A 16,557-nucleotide genomic window follows, 5' to 3' on the forward strand; every position below is an offset into this window, starting at 1 on the left:
TAGTGAGGCGAGAGCTCCGCCTCTAGGCCACCACACACCACTCAGGCCCCCTGGGTTAATGAGGGGTGACAATTATGGGATGCCAAAGCCCTTACCTTCTTGCAGTCATTAGGAGTGATGGAATCTTCTTCGGAGTCTTCAGCTGAGAAGGAAGCACAAGGGGAGGAACAAGGAGCCTTCTCTCCGTCTGCCACAAAATTAGCTTGGGGGGGAAAAGAAAAGACAAAATGACCTCTTTCTGCTTTTGAGAAAATTGGGTTTTTTGGGGTGGGGGGGGGTGGGGTTGTCCTTGGTGGCCTCTGAGCTTGGTTCTTTTTTTTTTTTTTTGCAAATGTTTCATGACCCAACTAGGCAACATCATCGATGCTAGAAGCGAACGGGGTTTGCTGAGAGCATGGGAGTTGGGAACGAATCCTACTGCCTTGTAGCACTGATTATATTACCTAGTAGGGTTATGAGACGTCTGCAAGGAAACAACCAAGCTCAGAGACCAACAAGGACCTCACACTTCAGCCCTGAGCTCCCCATTTGGTTTTGTCAATAATAAAGCAGATAAACAGGCAGAGGACACTTAACAACTGTTCTAAAGCAGTTTAGGACAATTTGGAGTCAAATTGGATAATTATTTTGTCTACCAACGAAGTCACAAATATCGACTCTCTTTGGGTAGATATTATCTCTATTTTTTTAAATCTTGATTTAGTCAGATTGTAACGTGATGTTTCTTCCAATACTTTCGCCGTTGATTCTGTAGCAGTTTGTAGCTATTCTATAGCTAACTGTTCTGACCCCACTTCTTCCCTCGCCCACACAGAACACGCTCCGGAACAATACTACTTTAACAGGATTTATTGCACAGACAGACAGACAGATCCTTGGCAGTAAACCACCATGACAAGGCTCACAGACACAAGACACGATAGCAGCTATCCAGCATGCTACGTTTCCAAGACCGAACTTCTTGAATAATTCCTTTGTTGACTTCTGCAAAGGGCGTATGCTCAGTCAATCCTTTTATAGACTGAAGGGGAGTCTACTTATCAGCAGCTGAGAGCCCTTACCGCCAATAATTGCGCCCTTGCTCCCTGCGTCTGTGGGCGTGGCGGTAACGAGCATCTAAGAACTCCCTGCTGATGTCTGAGTCACGGTCCCGTGACTCCTCCCCACTGCTCCAAGGCATGGCATCAGGAGCCCCCCCTCCTTTGGCTCTCACCGCTGCTCCATGCCTCAGGCGCCTCCTGGTGGCCGACCAGACTCTCCCATCCTTGCTCAGAGTCAGAACCCTGCCCAAGGTCCTCCTCATTCTCCAGAGCCGACTCATAGGGACCCTCACTCTCGGAGTCTGGTGGCAGCTCCAACGGCTCCTGCTGGGCCACAACAGCTAACTATATTCGTATACAGTTTTTATGTTTTAATATTTTACTTGCAGATGGTACACAGAGTTGCTCTATGAAGGAAATGGGCTGCTTTTAACACACAAACACACACAACATAAAGGTAAAGGTTCCACTTGCACATATGTGCTAGTCATTCTGGACTCTAAGGTGCTCATCTCCGTTACAAAGCCGAAGGGCCAGCACTGTCTGAAGATGTCTCTGTGGTCATGTGGCCGGCATGACTAAACGCCGAAGGTGGTTCTTATTTTTATACTTGCATTTTTTACGTGCTTTCAAACTGCTAGGTTGGCAGAAGCTGGGACAATTAATGGGAGCTCACTCCGTTATGCGGCGCTAGGGATTTGAACTGCTGAATTGCCAACCTTTCTGATTGACAAGCTCAGCGTCTTAGCCACTGAGCCACCGCGTCCCTCACACACAACACATACAAAATTGTAAGCAGCTGTAATATTTTCAGCTACATCCTGGAATATAGAATGTTCTACATATATACATATATTGAATAAACTACTATAAAAAGGTGGATGAAGAAGTGTATATCCAAAGCGTTCATCATTTTTCTTTTATAAAAAAAAGTGTATGCATCCCACTTTTAAAGCTTCCTCAACCCCAAATTTGCAAATTGTAGTTTTGGACTACAATTCCCATCCAACTGGCACACTGGCTGGATATTCCTTGAAAAAGTGGTCCAACACTCATTCAGAAAAGGTGAGAAAACTTGCCAGGGCCGTTTCTGTAAATGTTTTGCATCTTGGGTTACTTTCCTTCTGTTATCCCTCATTCATTAAACGTCTAGAGGAGCAGTTGGTTCGAAGCCTGCGTATTACAGGCCCTTTCTCTCAAAATACAGGAAGTCCTCAACTTACGACAGTTCATTTAGCGACCATTCAAAGCTACATTGCTGAAAAAAGGGAAAAAAGGGCCGTTTTCCACACTTAGATTCATCGCGGCATCCCCATGGCCACATGATCAAAATTCAGCTGCTTGAGAACTGGTTCATATTTATGACGGTTGAAGTATGCTGGGGTCACAGGATCCCCTTTTGCGCCGTTCTGACAAGTACATTCTATGGGGGGGGGGGAGACAGGTTTACTTAACAAGAGTGTTACAAGAGCTGTGGTGGAACAGTGGTTAGAGTGCGGTACTGCAGGCTACTTCTGCTGACTGCCGGCTGCTTGCAATTTGGCAGTTCGACTATCACCAGGCTCAAGGTTGACTCAGCCTTCCATCCGTCCAAGATGGGTAAAATGAGGACCCAGATTGTTGGGGGGCAATAGTATAACTCTGTAAAGCGTTTAGAGAGGCTTGTAAAAGCACTGTGAAGCGGTATATGTGCTATTGGTATTACTACTACCTTACAATACAATACAATAGCAGAGTTGGAAGGGACCTTGGAGGTCTTTTAGTCCAACCCCCTGCCTAGGCAGGAAACCCAATACCGTTTCAGACAATCACAAAGAAGAGGGGGTCAAACTATTCTCCAAGTCACCTGAGGGTAGAACAAGAAGCAATGGGTGGAAATTAATCAAGGAGAGAAGCAACTTAGAACTGAGGAGAAATTTCCTGACAGTTAGAACAATTAATTAGTGGAACAGAAGTTGCCTCCAGAAGTTGTGAATGCCCCAACACTGGAAGTCTTTAAGAAGATGTTGGATAGCCATTTGTCTGAAACGGTATAGGGTTTCCTGCCTAGGCAGGGGGTTGGACTAGAAGACCTCCAAGGTCCCTTCCAACTCTGCTATTGTATTGTATTGTATCCAACATCTTCTTAAAGACTTCCAGTGTTGGGGCATTCACAACCTCTGGAGGCAAGCTGTTCCACTGATTAACCTTAACCGTTGCAGTGATTCACTTAACAATTGCACCCTTTTAGAAAATCGTTGAGGCCACTTGGAGATTTAGCTGTGTCTTCAGGGTCATATGAGTGGAAACGGAATATAAATGTCGCATCCCTCCCCCTCTGTTGAGAGGGGACTGTTCAATTTTGACACAGGTGGCCCCTTTGGCCCCTCTTTCAAACCAGCCTCCAAGTGGCCTCTACGACCCTCTAAAAAGGATGCAAAGGACCAGCTGTCTGCAAGGAGCATAAATCCTTCCGTTCCCCACCATCCACTCAGAGCTGAAGAAGCTTCTTGGATGAGAAGAGAAACGTCTTTAAAAGAAAAACCAGAAAGTCCAGTTGCCTCTTGAAAAAAAGCGCTTCGGTAACATATAAAATTTTCAGCTGAATGGGAGGGGGGGGGGAAAGTAAAAGTGGCGGAAAGATTTGTTTTCTCAGGCCGAAGTAGAAAACGAAGCGGGAGGCTTGCTGGAGACGTAAAGATTAAGCCCAGGGAAGACGGAAGTGGCCAATTTAGGCAAGATCGTGAAGGGTAAGGATATTTCTATGACAACAGAGATCAGAAGAGTGAAAGCAATGGGTCTCCCTAGGAGCAAAGCGTAGCTGCGAAAGCTGGGCATTTAAGAAAGAATTAGAGGAGGTAGAAGACTGACACCTCTGAATTGTGGGTTACTAAGTTACCATGGACTTTAAGAAGAGTCAATCAATTGGGCCAAGAGGAAATAAAGGTTATCCCAAGGACACAATTAGCAAGCAGAATCTCACATATTATGGGACACGTGATGCGAACAGGTAACAGAAAAACAGAGTTGGAAGGGACTTTGGAGGTCTTCTAGTCCAGCCACCAGCTCAGGAAGGAGAGCCTATACCAGTGATGGCTAACCTTTTTTGGCTCGCGTGCCACAAGTGGGGGGAGCGCAGGGGGGTTGAGTGCGGGCGTGCCGCACCCATAATGCAACGCGCGACCCCCCCCAGTGCGCATGCGTGCACAACGCACGACCCCCCCCATTTTTACATGTTTTTTTCGCCCTCCCCAGGCTCCAGGGGCTTTATAGGAGCCTGGGGAGGGCGAAAAGAGGCTCCCCCGACCCCCCGGAGGCCCTCCGGAGGCTTCAGGGACTGTCCGGAGGCTTCCCTGAAGCCTTCGGAACGCTTAAAACCACCCTCCGAGCAAACCGGAAGTGACAGAAATTCTGACTTGGGGTCTGCTTCAGCCTCCTGGTGGGGGGCTTTGGGCGAAGGCTGGAGGGAAGCACCGCTGGTGGTAAAGAGCCGGAGGGCCTCGTTCCAGTGGGACTGCATCACGGCCTGGAACTGGCTGACCATCTCAGCCCACTGAGCCTCCAGGTGCTGGTAGCTGGTCTTGCACTCCCGCAGGTCTTCCCTCTGCTTGGAAAGCCTATGCTCCTAGTCCTCAGTGAGGAGCTCCTGCTGAGCCTCCTTCTCGGTCAGATCCAATTTGAACTGAGCTGTTTTGCCAACTCTTTCTCATGGGGGCTGCTTAGCTCCAGCAACTGCTTCCTGTTGGGGCCTTAAAGAGCACAGGCGGGCAGGCAAGTAGTGGGTAGGAGGGGAGGGGTGAGTTGAGGCTGGTGAGGCGCCCCCTCGACATGAGTGACATTGAGTTGGCCACGCCCACCCAGTCACATGTCCATCTAGCCACACTCACCCAGCCGGTCATTAGGCAGATCAAGTTAGTGGTCCGCGGGATTTAAAATTATGACTTTAGTGGTCTCTGAGGTCTGAAAGGTTGGAGACCCCTGCTTTGGAGAATAGGCAGACTTCCTCTTCTTTGTGGCAGCCACTTAGATATTGGGTGGGATAGAAAAATACAGCAGTGATACTTGAATGAAGGAAAAAGAAAGGCAAGACACTGAGTAAGATGGATGAAGAAGATCAGAGATATCTTTGGGAATGTCTTTCTGTTGTTGAGTGAGACAGCTGTTAAGTGAGTTTTGCGACTTGTCTTGCCACAGTTGCTAAGTGAATCACTGCAGTTGATAAGTGAGTAACCTGGTTGTTAAGTGAATCTGGCTTCCCCGTTCACTTTGCTTGTTAGAAGGTCGCAAAGGGTGATCACCCGACCCCGGGTGTAACCGTCATAAATATGAGGCAGTTGCCAAACCTCTGAATTTTGCTCATGTGACCATGGGGATGTTACAACTTTGAACAGTCACTAAATGAGTCGAGGACAACCTGTAGACTACTGGAACAATCTTTGAGCCTGTTAAGTAGGTTGTATGAATAAGGTCAGTATGGGTAGTCCTCGACCTACGACCACAACATTTCCTCGACCTACGACCACAACATTTCTGTTGCTAAGCAAAGTACTAATTAAATGAGTTTCGCCTGACAAAGACACTGAGGTGGGGGCCCTTAAACTCCATATCATTTGAATCTTCCTGAAGCTAGGATTGGAGCTGCTGGAGAGAAGGAGGGGGTGAGTCACAAGACAAAGACACTGAGGTGGGGGCCCGCGCGCCTAACGGCGCGCGAATCATATATCTATAAACCAAAATAGCAATAATACATTCTGGATTAGTGTGTTTGAGATTGTGATTTTATTTATTTCAAAATGACTGGCTTAGTTCAATGTAATAGCTGTTTTGCACCTGTCTTTCGCAGTACTCTTTTCAAATTTGGATACTGTCCCCTTTGTAAACAAATTACGAGTCTACATAGGCAGATTACCTATCTAGAATCTGTAATCTGTGCTCTCCAAGCAGAAACTAGGTGTCTACGTCAGCCATTCCACTCTATGGTGAAGCCACACTATCAGCCCCCTCTACCACAAAGATCTTGCAGGAGAAGAGCTGTCTGGACAACTGTGGGATCTGGCAGGTTGAGAGCTGTGAACCATAAACCCAAAGCTTTTGCTGTGACCCAGCAAAACAGATATAGTGCCCTTGCTGACCTTAATGGGGACACTAAAGAGATAGGTCAAGGCAGTTGTGATAATGATGACTCAAATAAGCAGGGGATCGTGGTCCAAAACGAAGAACTTTCTTCGGAAAGGCGAAAAGGGGAACCAGGTATCACACATCAGTCGCAGAAGAAGATCAAGGTATGTAAAAAGAGAAGTCACCTTCTGGTTGGTGATTCAATCGTAAGAGATGTCAATTTAGGAGAGGATACGGAGGTTTTAAAAGAGGTCAGGTGTCTGCCAGGTGCTACTGCCAGCAGAGACAAGAGGCGTATTCTTAAGATAGTCAAGAATGCAAGTAAGGACTGTGACGTTGATGCTATTATACATCTTGGCACTAATGATCTATCCCAGAAAGATGTACTTTCTGTGCAGAATGATTTCCAGAACTTGGGGTATGAACTTAATAGTATAGGTTGTAGGCTTATCTTTTCAGAGGTTTTACCTGTATATAAGGAACAAAAAGGGAAGGGCCAGCGTGTAGCAGAGTTTAATGTTTGGCTAAAGGAGTGGTGTAAAAGGGAAGGCTTTGGTTTTATTAGTCATGAAGCCTGTAGCTGGTCCAATGAGAAACTGTACAAAAGAGATGGGTTGCACCCATCCAAGAAAGGAACTGAGTTACTTGGCATTAAATTCACAGATTTTCTTGATAAACATTTAAACTGAAGAGCGGGGACAGAGAATTAATAGATACAGAACATCTCTGTCCCCAGCAAACTAAAATTCATAGGGTTATAAATGCATGTAACATAGATGTGTGTGTAGGTAAGATTATCACTCCTGCTGTCAAGCAAAACCAAGCATGTAATAGTGATTGTCATACCATGTGCATGAATCACACAAGTGGCAAGAAAATAGGGGCAGTCAGGCATAATACAGGTTATGTAGACAGTAAACACAAGGTCAATCAAAATGGACTCAAATGTCTATATACCAATGCACAGAGCATGAGGAATAAACAGGGAGAATTAGAAATTCAAGTAAAAGAGGGCAGATATGATATTATTGCCATTACAGAAACTTGGTGGGATGAAACTGACAAATGGAACATACAGCTAGAAGGATTTAAATTATTTAAAAGAAATAGACCAAATAAAAGAGGAGGTGGAGTTGCACTATATATAAGAAATAACTATGTCTCTACAGAAATAGAGCACAACAATAATGAGAACTATCTTGAATGCATTTGGGTCAATATTAAAGGTTGTGGGGGAAATGACATTGCCATAGGTCTATACTACAGGCCACCCAACCAAGCAGAGGAAGAAGATGAACTTTTTGCTAGTCAGCTAACTAAGGTATGTAGGAAGCACACCACAATAGTAATGGGAGATTTTAACTACCCTGACATCAACTGGGAAACAAACTCTGCACCAAGTGGAAGATCCAACAGGTTCCTAACAAACCTAGCAGACAACTTTGTTTTCCAAAAAGTAGAGAAGGAAACAAGGGGATCAGCCATACTGGACTTAATTCTCACTAACAGAGAGGAAATGATAGAAGGTGTTGAAGTCATAGGAACCCTGGGGGCAAGTGACCATGCAATATTGGAATTCAACATTATCCAAACACAAGTAGTAGAACAAAGTCAAACTAGAGTCTTGGACTTTAAGAAAGCTAATTTCAATAAACTTAGAGAGAGCTTGGGAAAAATTCCATGGATGAGAATCCTCGAGGGGAAAACAACTCAAGAAGCTTGGGAAATTTTGAAAAATGAGATTAGAAAAGCCCAGTCTAACACAATACCAATGAAGAAGAAAAACAACAGCTCCCAAAAGAAACCAGCATGGCTGCATAAACAACTATCTGACAAACTGAAAGACAAAAAAAGTAAGTATAAAAAGTGGAAGGAGGGGGACATAACTAAGGCAGAATATCAGCAAATAGCCCGAGCCTGTAAAGATGAAGTGAGGAAAGCTAAGGCTCACAATGAAGAAAGGCTTGCCACAAAAGTAAAAATTAACAAAAAAAGCTTCTTCCAACATGTTAAAAACAAGAAAAAAGTTAAGGAAACAATTGGTCCATTGCTAGGAGAAAGTGGCAAGAAGGTGACAAGCAACAGGGAGAAAGCAGAACTATTTAACTCATGTTTTGCATCTGTCTTTACACAAAGGGATAAAACAGTCCAACCTATCAAAAGCAGCACCACAAAATTAGGAACACAAATTGAAATAGGGAAGAAAATGGTAAGTGAGCACCTGTCTACCCTAGATGAGTTCAAATCACCAGGACCGGATGGATTACACCCCAGAGTTCTGAAGGAACTAGCAGACGAGATCTCAGAACCACTGAATTATATCTTTCAGAGATCCTGGAACACCGGGGAACTACCAGAGGACTGGAAAAGAGCTGATGTGGTTCCCATCTTCAAAAAAGGGAAAAAATTAGATCCAGGAAACTACAGACCTATCAGCCTAACCTCAATACCAGGAAAGATTCTGGAAAAAATAATCAAGCAACGAATTTGCGAACACCTAGAAGCAAACAAAGTAATAGCCAAAAGCCAACATGGATTTGTCAAAAACAGATCATGCCAGACTAATCTTATTGCATTCTTTGATAATGTGACAAAATTAGTGGACCAGAGGAATGCCGTTGATATAGTTTACTTGGACTTCAGTAAGGCTTTTGATAAGGTAGACCATAACCTACTACTAGATAAAGTAGAAGAATGTGGGTTAGACAGCCTCACCACCAGATGGATTGGTAACTGGCTGACCAACCGCACTCAACGTGTAGTTCTCAATGGAACTGCATCTACATGGAGGGAAGTATGCAGTGGAGTACCCCAAGGCTCTGTTTTAGGCCCAGTACTCTTCAACATCTTCATCAATGATTTGGATGAGGGAATAAATGGGGAACTCATCAAATTTGCAGATGATACCAAGCTGGCAGGAATAGCCAACACTCCAGAAGATAGGCTTAAGATACAGAAGGATCTTGACAAACTTGAACATTGGGCACTATCTAATAAAATGAAATTCAATGGTGAAAAGAGTAAGGTTCTACATTTAGGCAACAAAAACGGAATGCACAGGTACAGTATAGGTGATACCTTACTCAGTAGTAGTAACTGTGAAAGGGATCTTGGAGTCCTAGTGGACAACCATTTAAATATGAGCCAGCAGTGTGCAGCAGCTGCCAAAAAAGCCAACACAGTTCTAGGCTGCATCAACAGAGGGATAGAATCAAGATCACGTGAAGTGTTAATACCACTTTATAATGCCTTGGTAAGGCCACACTTGGAATACTGCATTCAGTTCTGGTCGCCACGATGTAAAAAAGATGTGGAGACTCTAGAAAGAGTGCAGAGAAGAGCAACAAAGATGATTAGGGGACTGGAGACTAAAACATATGAAGAACGGTTGCAGGAACTGGGTATGTTTAGCTTAAGAGAAAGAAGGACTAGGGGAGACATGATAGCATTATTCCAATATCTCAGAGGTTGCCACAAAGAAGAGGGAGTCAAACTATTCTCCAAAGCACCTGAGGGTAGAACAAGAAGCAATGGGTGGAAACTAATCAAGGAGAGAAGCAACTTAGAACTGAGGAGAAATTTCCTGACAGTGAGAACAATTAATCAGTGGAACAGCTTGCCTCCAGAAGTTGTGAATGCCCCAACACTGGAAGTCTTTAAGAAGATGATGGATAGCTATTTGTCTGAAACGGTATAGGGTTTCCTGCCTAGGCAGGGGGTTGGACTAGAAGACCTCCAAGGTCCCTTCCAACTCTACTATTGTATTGTATTGTATTTCATGACCAATTTTATGACCTTAACCCAGTTATGCCACAACAACTTACTGAATTACTGCAGTTGTTAAGTGAATCACAAGTGAATCATTAAGCTAATCCAACTTTTCCCACTGACTTTGCTTGAATTGAAAGAAGCCAGCAGGGAAAGTTGCAAATAGTGGATCACGGGATGCTGAAATTGTCATAAATGTCTATGGAAATTCTCAGTCATCCAGTTCATGGATGGAATGGAATAGGAAATTGAATGGAATGGGGATAGGAATAGCAATAAGGAATAGCATAGCGTAGAATAGGAAATAGGCTAGACCAGACTAGGGAATGGGAATAGGAATAAGAAATAGAATAAAATAGAATAGAAGCTGGAAGGCGCCTTGGAGGTCTTCTAGTCCAGCCCCCTTGCTCAAGCAGGAGAACCTATATCAGTGATGGTGAACCTTTTTTGGCTCGTGTGCCAGAAGTGGGAGGAGCGCAGGGGGGTCGTGTGCGGGTGTGCCACACCCATAATGCTATGCGCACAACCCCATGCACGAACAACCAGCGCTTCCCCCTCCCCGTTTTTGCCCCCCCCCCCCCCCGGAGGTCCTCCGGAGGCTTCAGGAGCTTCTCTCAAGCCTCCGGAGCGCGAAAAACCGGCCCTACGGACAAACTGGGGGTTCAGGAACAGACTTCCTGTTTGCTCGAAGGGCCAGTTTTAGCACTCCGGAGCCTTCGGGAGGCTTTCCTGAAGGCTCCGGAGGGCTAAAATTGGCCCTACAGACAAACTGGAGCTCCCGGTTTGCTCATAGGGTTGTTTTTTGCCCTCTGGAGCCTTCAGGGAAGCCTCCAGAGGGCTAAAAGTGGCCCTACGAGCAAACTGGAAGTCCATTCTCGAACTTCCAGTTCGCCCGTAGGGACGGTTTTTCAAGGAAGCCTCCAGAGGGCGAAAAATGGCCTCAAAAGAAGGCCGAAGTCAGCTGGCCAGCACGAGCATGCATGCACGCTGGCCAGCTGACAGGGCAACACCTCGTGTGCCCTGACAAATGGCTCCACGTGCCACCTGTGACACGCGTGCCTTAGGTTCGCCATTACAGACCTATATCATTTCAGACAAGGGACTGTCTAGTCTCTTCTTAAAAACCTCCAGGTTGTCCCAAAGGTGCTAGTAGGCCCATAGACCTATTATAGCTGTGCACTTTGGGATGAACACCCTTCAAATGGTGAGGAGGCATTAACGGATTTCCAGAAGAATTGCAGAATTCAGGCACCATTTGCGCTTCAGCTTGAGATGCAGCCAACACAGGTTCATCCTCAACAAACCTGCGCCTGACTTCAACCGGGAAGGGACACAGGGCAGAAAACATCCTGCAGTCAAGAAGGCTTCATACCAGGGGTGGGTTCCTGCCAGTTCTACCCTCTTCTATAGAAGAGGTTCCACAAATCTACCGTGCCGTTTAGAACCGGTTCCAGCTCCCTCTCCCTGCCCGTCCGCACATCATCAAGATGAAGAGCGAGAGGAGGAATTCTGGGAGTTGAAGTCCACAAGTCTTAAAGCTGTCAAGTTTGAACACCCCTGGGGTTTTTTTCTAAAGGGTTAGGGGTGCAATGGTCTTGTAACTTGACAGCTTTAAGACTTGCGTACTTCAAATGCCAGAGTTTCTGAGCCAACATGACTGGAGGAGGAATTCTGGGAGTTGAAGTCCACAAGTCTTAAAGCTGTCAAGTTTGAACACCCCTGAGGTTTTTTTTCCTAAAGGGTTAGGGGTGCAAGGGTCTTGTAACTTGACAGCTTTAAGACTTGCGTGCATCAAATGCCAGAGTTTCTGAGCCAACATTTTGGTTGCTAAGCAAGAGCGTTGTTAAGTGAGTTTCACCACATTTTACAAGTTGGCCACTCCCACCCGGTCACATGGCCGGCAGGCCACTCCCACCAAGCAGGCCACACCTACAGAAGAGGTTCTAAAAATTTTTGAAACCCACCACTTCTTCATACCCATTTGCACCACTCAGATGTCCCTGAGGACACAGATCAACCTCCAAGTGGCTCTCTAAAAAGGATGCAAATGACCAGCTGTCTGCAAAGAGTATAAACCCTTCCATTCCCCACCATCCAGTCGGAGCTGAAGACGCTTCTTCGATGAGAAGCGAAACCTCTTCAAAAGAAAAAAAACAAGAAAGCCCAGAAGCCTCCTGAAAAAGCACCTTTGGGGATAACCATCATAAATACACACTGGTTGCCAGCACCCAAATTTTGATCACAGGACCACGGGGATGCTGCAAGGAATGTAAATGTGATGACCGGTTGTCAATCACTTTTTTTTTTTGCAGGGCTTGCTCTAACTTCAAATGGTCGCTAAACGAATGGCTGTAAATCAAGGATGACCTGTGTGAAGAAGCGTGCTGGGGACAATCTCTTTATCGTGGCGCTGCAGCTGCCAATCTGCAGCCTGATGTACCACAAAGAGCTGAACTGCTCCATCTTTCCGTTTGCCCACTTCTAAGAGATGCTCTTAATCAAACTTACAGCCGGTCTGATTGGGGAAAAGGTCTGAGGCATCATGAGAAGTGACCGAAGGCGTCAGGTCATCTGCCGAAGACTGCGTCTCCTCCTCTTCTTCTCCAGAAAGTAGATCCTTGGCGATCTGCTCCTTCATTTGACAATCAGAAAAAAGAGATTTTTTTTTTTAAAAAAGACAAGATTATGTAGAGTCAAAAATCGGGTTGATGAGACTTAAAATCAAGGAGAAAGATGAAATGGAATGCTTTTTAACATGGGATTTGTTTTATCAATGGCTAACTAACAGAAACAGAAGTTAGAAATCCAAAAGCATAAGAGAATGATTAATTATATAGGGAAGGTTCATCAAAACAGACAAGCAACTATACAATACAATACAATACAATAGCAGAGTTGGAAGGGACCTTGGAGGTCTTCTAGTCCAACCCCCTGCCTAGGCAGGAAACCCTGATACCGTTTCAGACAAATGGCTATCCAACATCTTCTTAAAGACTTCCAGTGTTGGGGCATTCACAACTTCTGGAGGCAAGCAGCGTTGGGCCTGGCAAACAGTCTTTCAAAGGAATATTTATGACCACAGACCTTATCTATCTTGGAAAGCTGTAAATATTTTCCAAATGAAGTGCTTGTGCAAGGAAAGACCTGGTACAGAGTCTCTGAGATTCACGGACAGATTTTCACACTCCTGAAACAAACGAATTGTTTCCTGCAAAAGCCCACTCCCCTTTCGCTCCTCTTTTATTTCCTATGGGAGGGCCCATTCACCTTCCATCTGTGACTTTATTCTCAAGTCGACCCTGTTTTCTGAGTTGTTCTTTTCTTCTGGCAGCTCTGCGCATGCAAACACTGGGAACAGGATCCAGCTGTTCCTCTGCCTCACTGCTGCCTAGCTCCAAAAGCACCTGGTCACTGCCAGAGGGCCTCAGCCCCGTCTCTGCTTCCGATGCAGAGCCCTCGTCAGAGCTTTCCCCAGACTCCAGGAGTGGCCCATGCTCCTCCCCAACTTCCTCACTGTCTGATTCTGCTGCCAGCCACAACATTTTGAGATAACTATGATCTGGATGATTGAGAATCTCCGGAGACTTGTGTGGACCACAGCCCGGTTGGCTGTGGATTTCTGGGTATAAAACTGCACGCATCTTAAAATTGCCAAGGTTGCAAAACACTGATCTAAATGCTTATATACTTAGACTTTGTTTATTTGTCCAAGTGTGGTTAGACCCACAAAGAATTTGTCTCTGGTAAAGAAGCTTTTGGTGCACTTGCAAAATAACAGAATATAACAATAATACTAAAATGTACAGCCAATAAAAGAGAGAGGTAAAAATAATAAAAGAGAGAAGTAATAATACTGTAGTCATCCCCAAAGGATAAATATACATATACATTAGACAAAAAAACATAGTGGTCACTGCATTTTATCAGCTGTGAGAGATTTAGTGTGTAATAATAAACCTAGCGCATAACCGTGAATGATAGCAACTAACTACAAACAACAGCAGTGCAAAGTAGCAACAAAGGTGCATTGGAAGATCTGCAAGAAATACCATTTGCCTGCAAGCAAGAAGCGGTGGGACCATAAAGTAGAGAAATAGAAAACGAAGAAGCTAAAGTACTCTGGGGCTTTAGAATTCAAGACTGACAGACACCTGCCACAACAATAGCCCAGACTTATCAACTGTTGATAAGAAAGTTTGAAAAGTGGACGTGGCAGTGCCTGGAGACAGCAGAAAGGAAGAGGACAACTGGAGAAGATTAAAAAAGAAAACAAAAAGACCTGGAAATAGAAGCAGGGCGACTGTGGCAAAGGAAAGCAAAGGTAGAACCAATAGCGATAGGCGTCTCGGGGACAATGTAACGTGGTGTCTCGGCCACGATGTAGAAAAGATGTGGAGACTCTAGAAAGAGTGCAGAGAAGAGCAACAAAGAGGATTAGGGGACTGGAGGCTAAAACATATGAGGAACGGTTGCAGGAACTGGGTATGTCTAGCTTAAGAGAAAGAAGGACTAGGGGAGACATGATAGCAGTCTTCCAATATCTCAGGGGTTGCCACAAAGAAGAGGGAGTCAAACTATTCTCCAGGGCACCTGAGGGTAGAACAAGAAGCAATGGGTGGAAACTAATCAAGGAGAGAAGCAACAGAACTGAGGAGAAACTTCCTGACAGTTAGAACAATTAATCAGTGGAACAGAAGTTGCCTCCAGAAGTTGTGAATGCCCCAACACTGGAAGTCTTTAAGAAGATGTTGGATAGCCATTTGTCTGAAACGGTATAGGGTTTCCTGCCTAGGCAGGGGGTTGGACTAGAAGACCTCCAAGGTCCCTTCCAACTCTACTATTGTATTGCATTACAATCCCAAAACACCTGGAGCAGCATTTGAACACCGTCGGCATTGATAAAATCTCCATCGGTCAATTGCAAAAGGCAGCTTGACTCGGAACAACTGACAATACCTGCGACAATACCTTTTAAGACATCAAATATCCACATCTGCCTCTCTCAGGTCCTTGGGAAGGACTCAATAGGTGGATAAAAATGCGAAATCCAATCTGAACATCTGGCTGACTGTGCGACGAACCATACTAACACTAACGTTTACTGACTACTGGAGAGACCAAACTGGCCTGCAAGAAAGACCAAATGAAGAACAGAATGGAGGCATGGGAAGAGAAAGCGCTACATAGACAGTACATTAAAAACAATAACAAGGAAAGCAGATACATAACAAGACCTGGCAATGGCTAAGGGTAGGAAAGTTGAAGAAAGAGACTGTGCCAGGCCCTGCAGCCATCTTTTCCTTTGGATCTTTGGCCTGCCACACTTTCTATTATTCTGCTATGCGTTTTCTATGGTGGGAAAATGGGAGGGGGGATTGCAAGGAGTGAGATGCTATGTAGCCATAACAAAATTCTCTCTAGAAAGCCAAGGTCATCCTTTGTCTCTGCACCTCTGCACCTGACCGGGATGGGTGGAAGCTGCCAGCGTGGCAGTGGGAGATTGTACCATGGGATGGACTTGTGGGTGTGGGGGCAAGATCTTGAACTTTCAACCAGGTGGGGAAAACCGGGAAGCTTTCAGATTCGGGTTTTCCCAGGAGTGCCAACATGGCTCTCTTCATCAATTGGAACTTTGCCTCGGACTCTGATTTACTTTCAGATGCAATTTGGAACCCTGACAGGCTGAGGGACTAATTCTGGCTGCAGAAGACCAAACCTTAAGGACAAATGCTTAAGAAAGCCAGAATTGAGAAGACAGCAACAGGCAGTACGCGCCACCTATGCAAAGAAGCTGCAGAAACAATGGACCACCTGGTAAGCTGCTACAAGAAGATCGCACAGACCAACTACAAGCCAAGTGGCATGACAAAATAGCAACAATGGTGTTTTGGAAGATTTGCAAGAAATATCATTTGCCTGCTAGCAAAAACTGGTGGGACCATAAAAAGGGCCTTGGTATTTACCTGATATGCCTATTCTCATAGTGGGGGAGGAGTATCCAGGATGGGTTGACCTTGTCCTCTCGTTGATTGGACTGAGACAGATAAGTTCCTTGGGCCACGCCCTGGTCACCAGGTACTACCCAGTTATCGGCGAAGAAACTCTATCTGACTCACTGTGTCATCCACTCCAGACCTTTTTCTTAGACTTAAAACCTTTATTTATTTCTCAAACAGAACAGTTCAACAACCCAACATAACGTTACCGCTATATAACCATATCAGGGAGGGGCTGGATACTCCTCCCCCACTATGAGAAGAGGCGTATCAGGTAAGTACCAACACCCTTTCTCCGTAGTGAGGGGAGGAGTATCCAGGATGGGACGTACCAAAGCTTACACATTCCTAGGGAGGGTTACACATGTAGAGTATATGTACAGACCTATGCCTGGCGATGCGTTTCCCCCGCCCTGTGAACAGCCTGTAACACCCTACACCCGAAGGAGGCTTCCGCAGAAGCAAACGAGTCCAACTTGTAGTTCCTCACAAAAGGTGAGGGGGAAGACCACATAGCTGCCCTACAGATCTCAGTCAGGGAGGCCTGCGTGGCCCAGGCTGTTGAGGTGGCCGTGCTTTGTGTAGAATGTGCTGTGATAGACCTCGGTGTCTGCAGACCCCGTGCTTGGTGGGCAGTAGCAATACAGGTTCGTAAC

The 16,557-nt window shown here is 45.4% G+C and overlaps 1 protein-coding gene across 2 annotated transcripts in view; it reads right to left on the bottom strand.

Annotated features, from left to right (window-relative positions):
• The window catches only part of MIER2 (MIER family member 2), a 94,335-nt gene that overhangs the window by 34,439 nt on the left and 43,339 nt on the right, over positions 1–16,557 (bottom strand). For both annotated transcript variants that reach the window (XM_081959116.1, XM_081959115.1), the window contains exons 5-6: positions 12,414–12,537; positions 96–202 (exon numbers count right to left, since the gene is read on the bottom strand). In XM_081959116.1, the coding sequence (XP_081815242.1) occupies positions 96–202; positions 12,414–12,537 (231 nt within the window). The remainder of the gene's footprint in view (positions 1–95; positions 203–12,413; positions 12,538–16,557) is intronic.

The sequence above is a fragment of the Natrix helvetica genome (assembly GCF_964273705.1).
Source record: "Natrix helvetica genome assembly, chromosome: 1".
NCBI classification, from domain to species: domain Eukaryota; kingdom Metazoa; phylum Chordata; class Lepidosauria; order Squamata; family Natricidae; genus Natrix; species Natrix helvetica.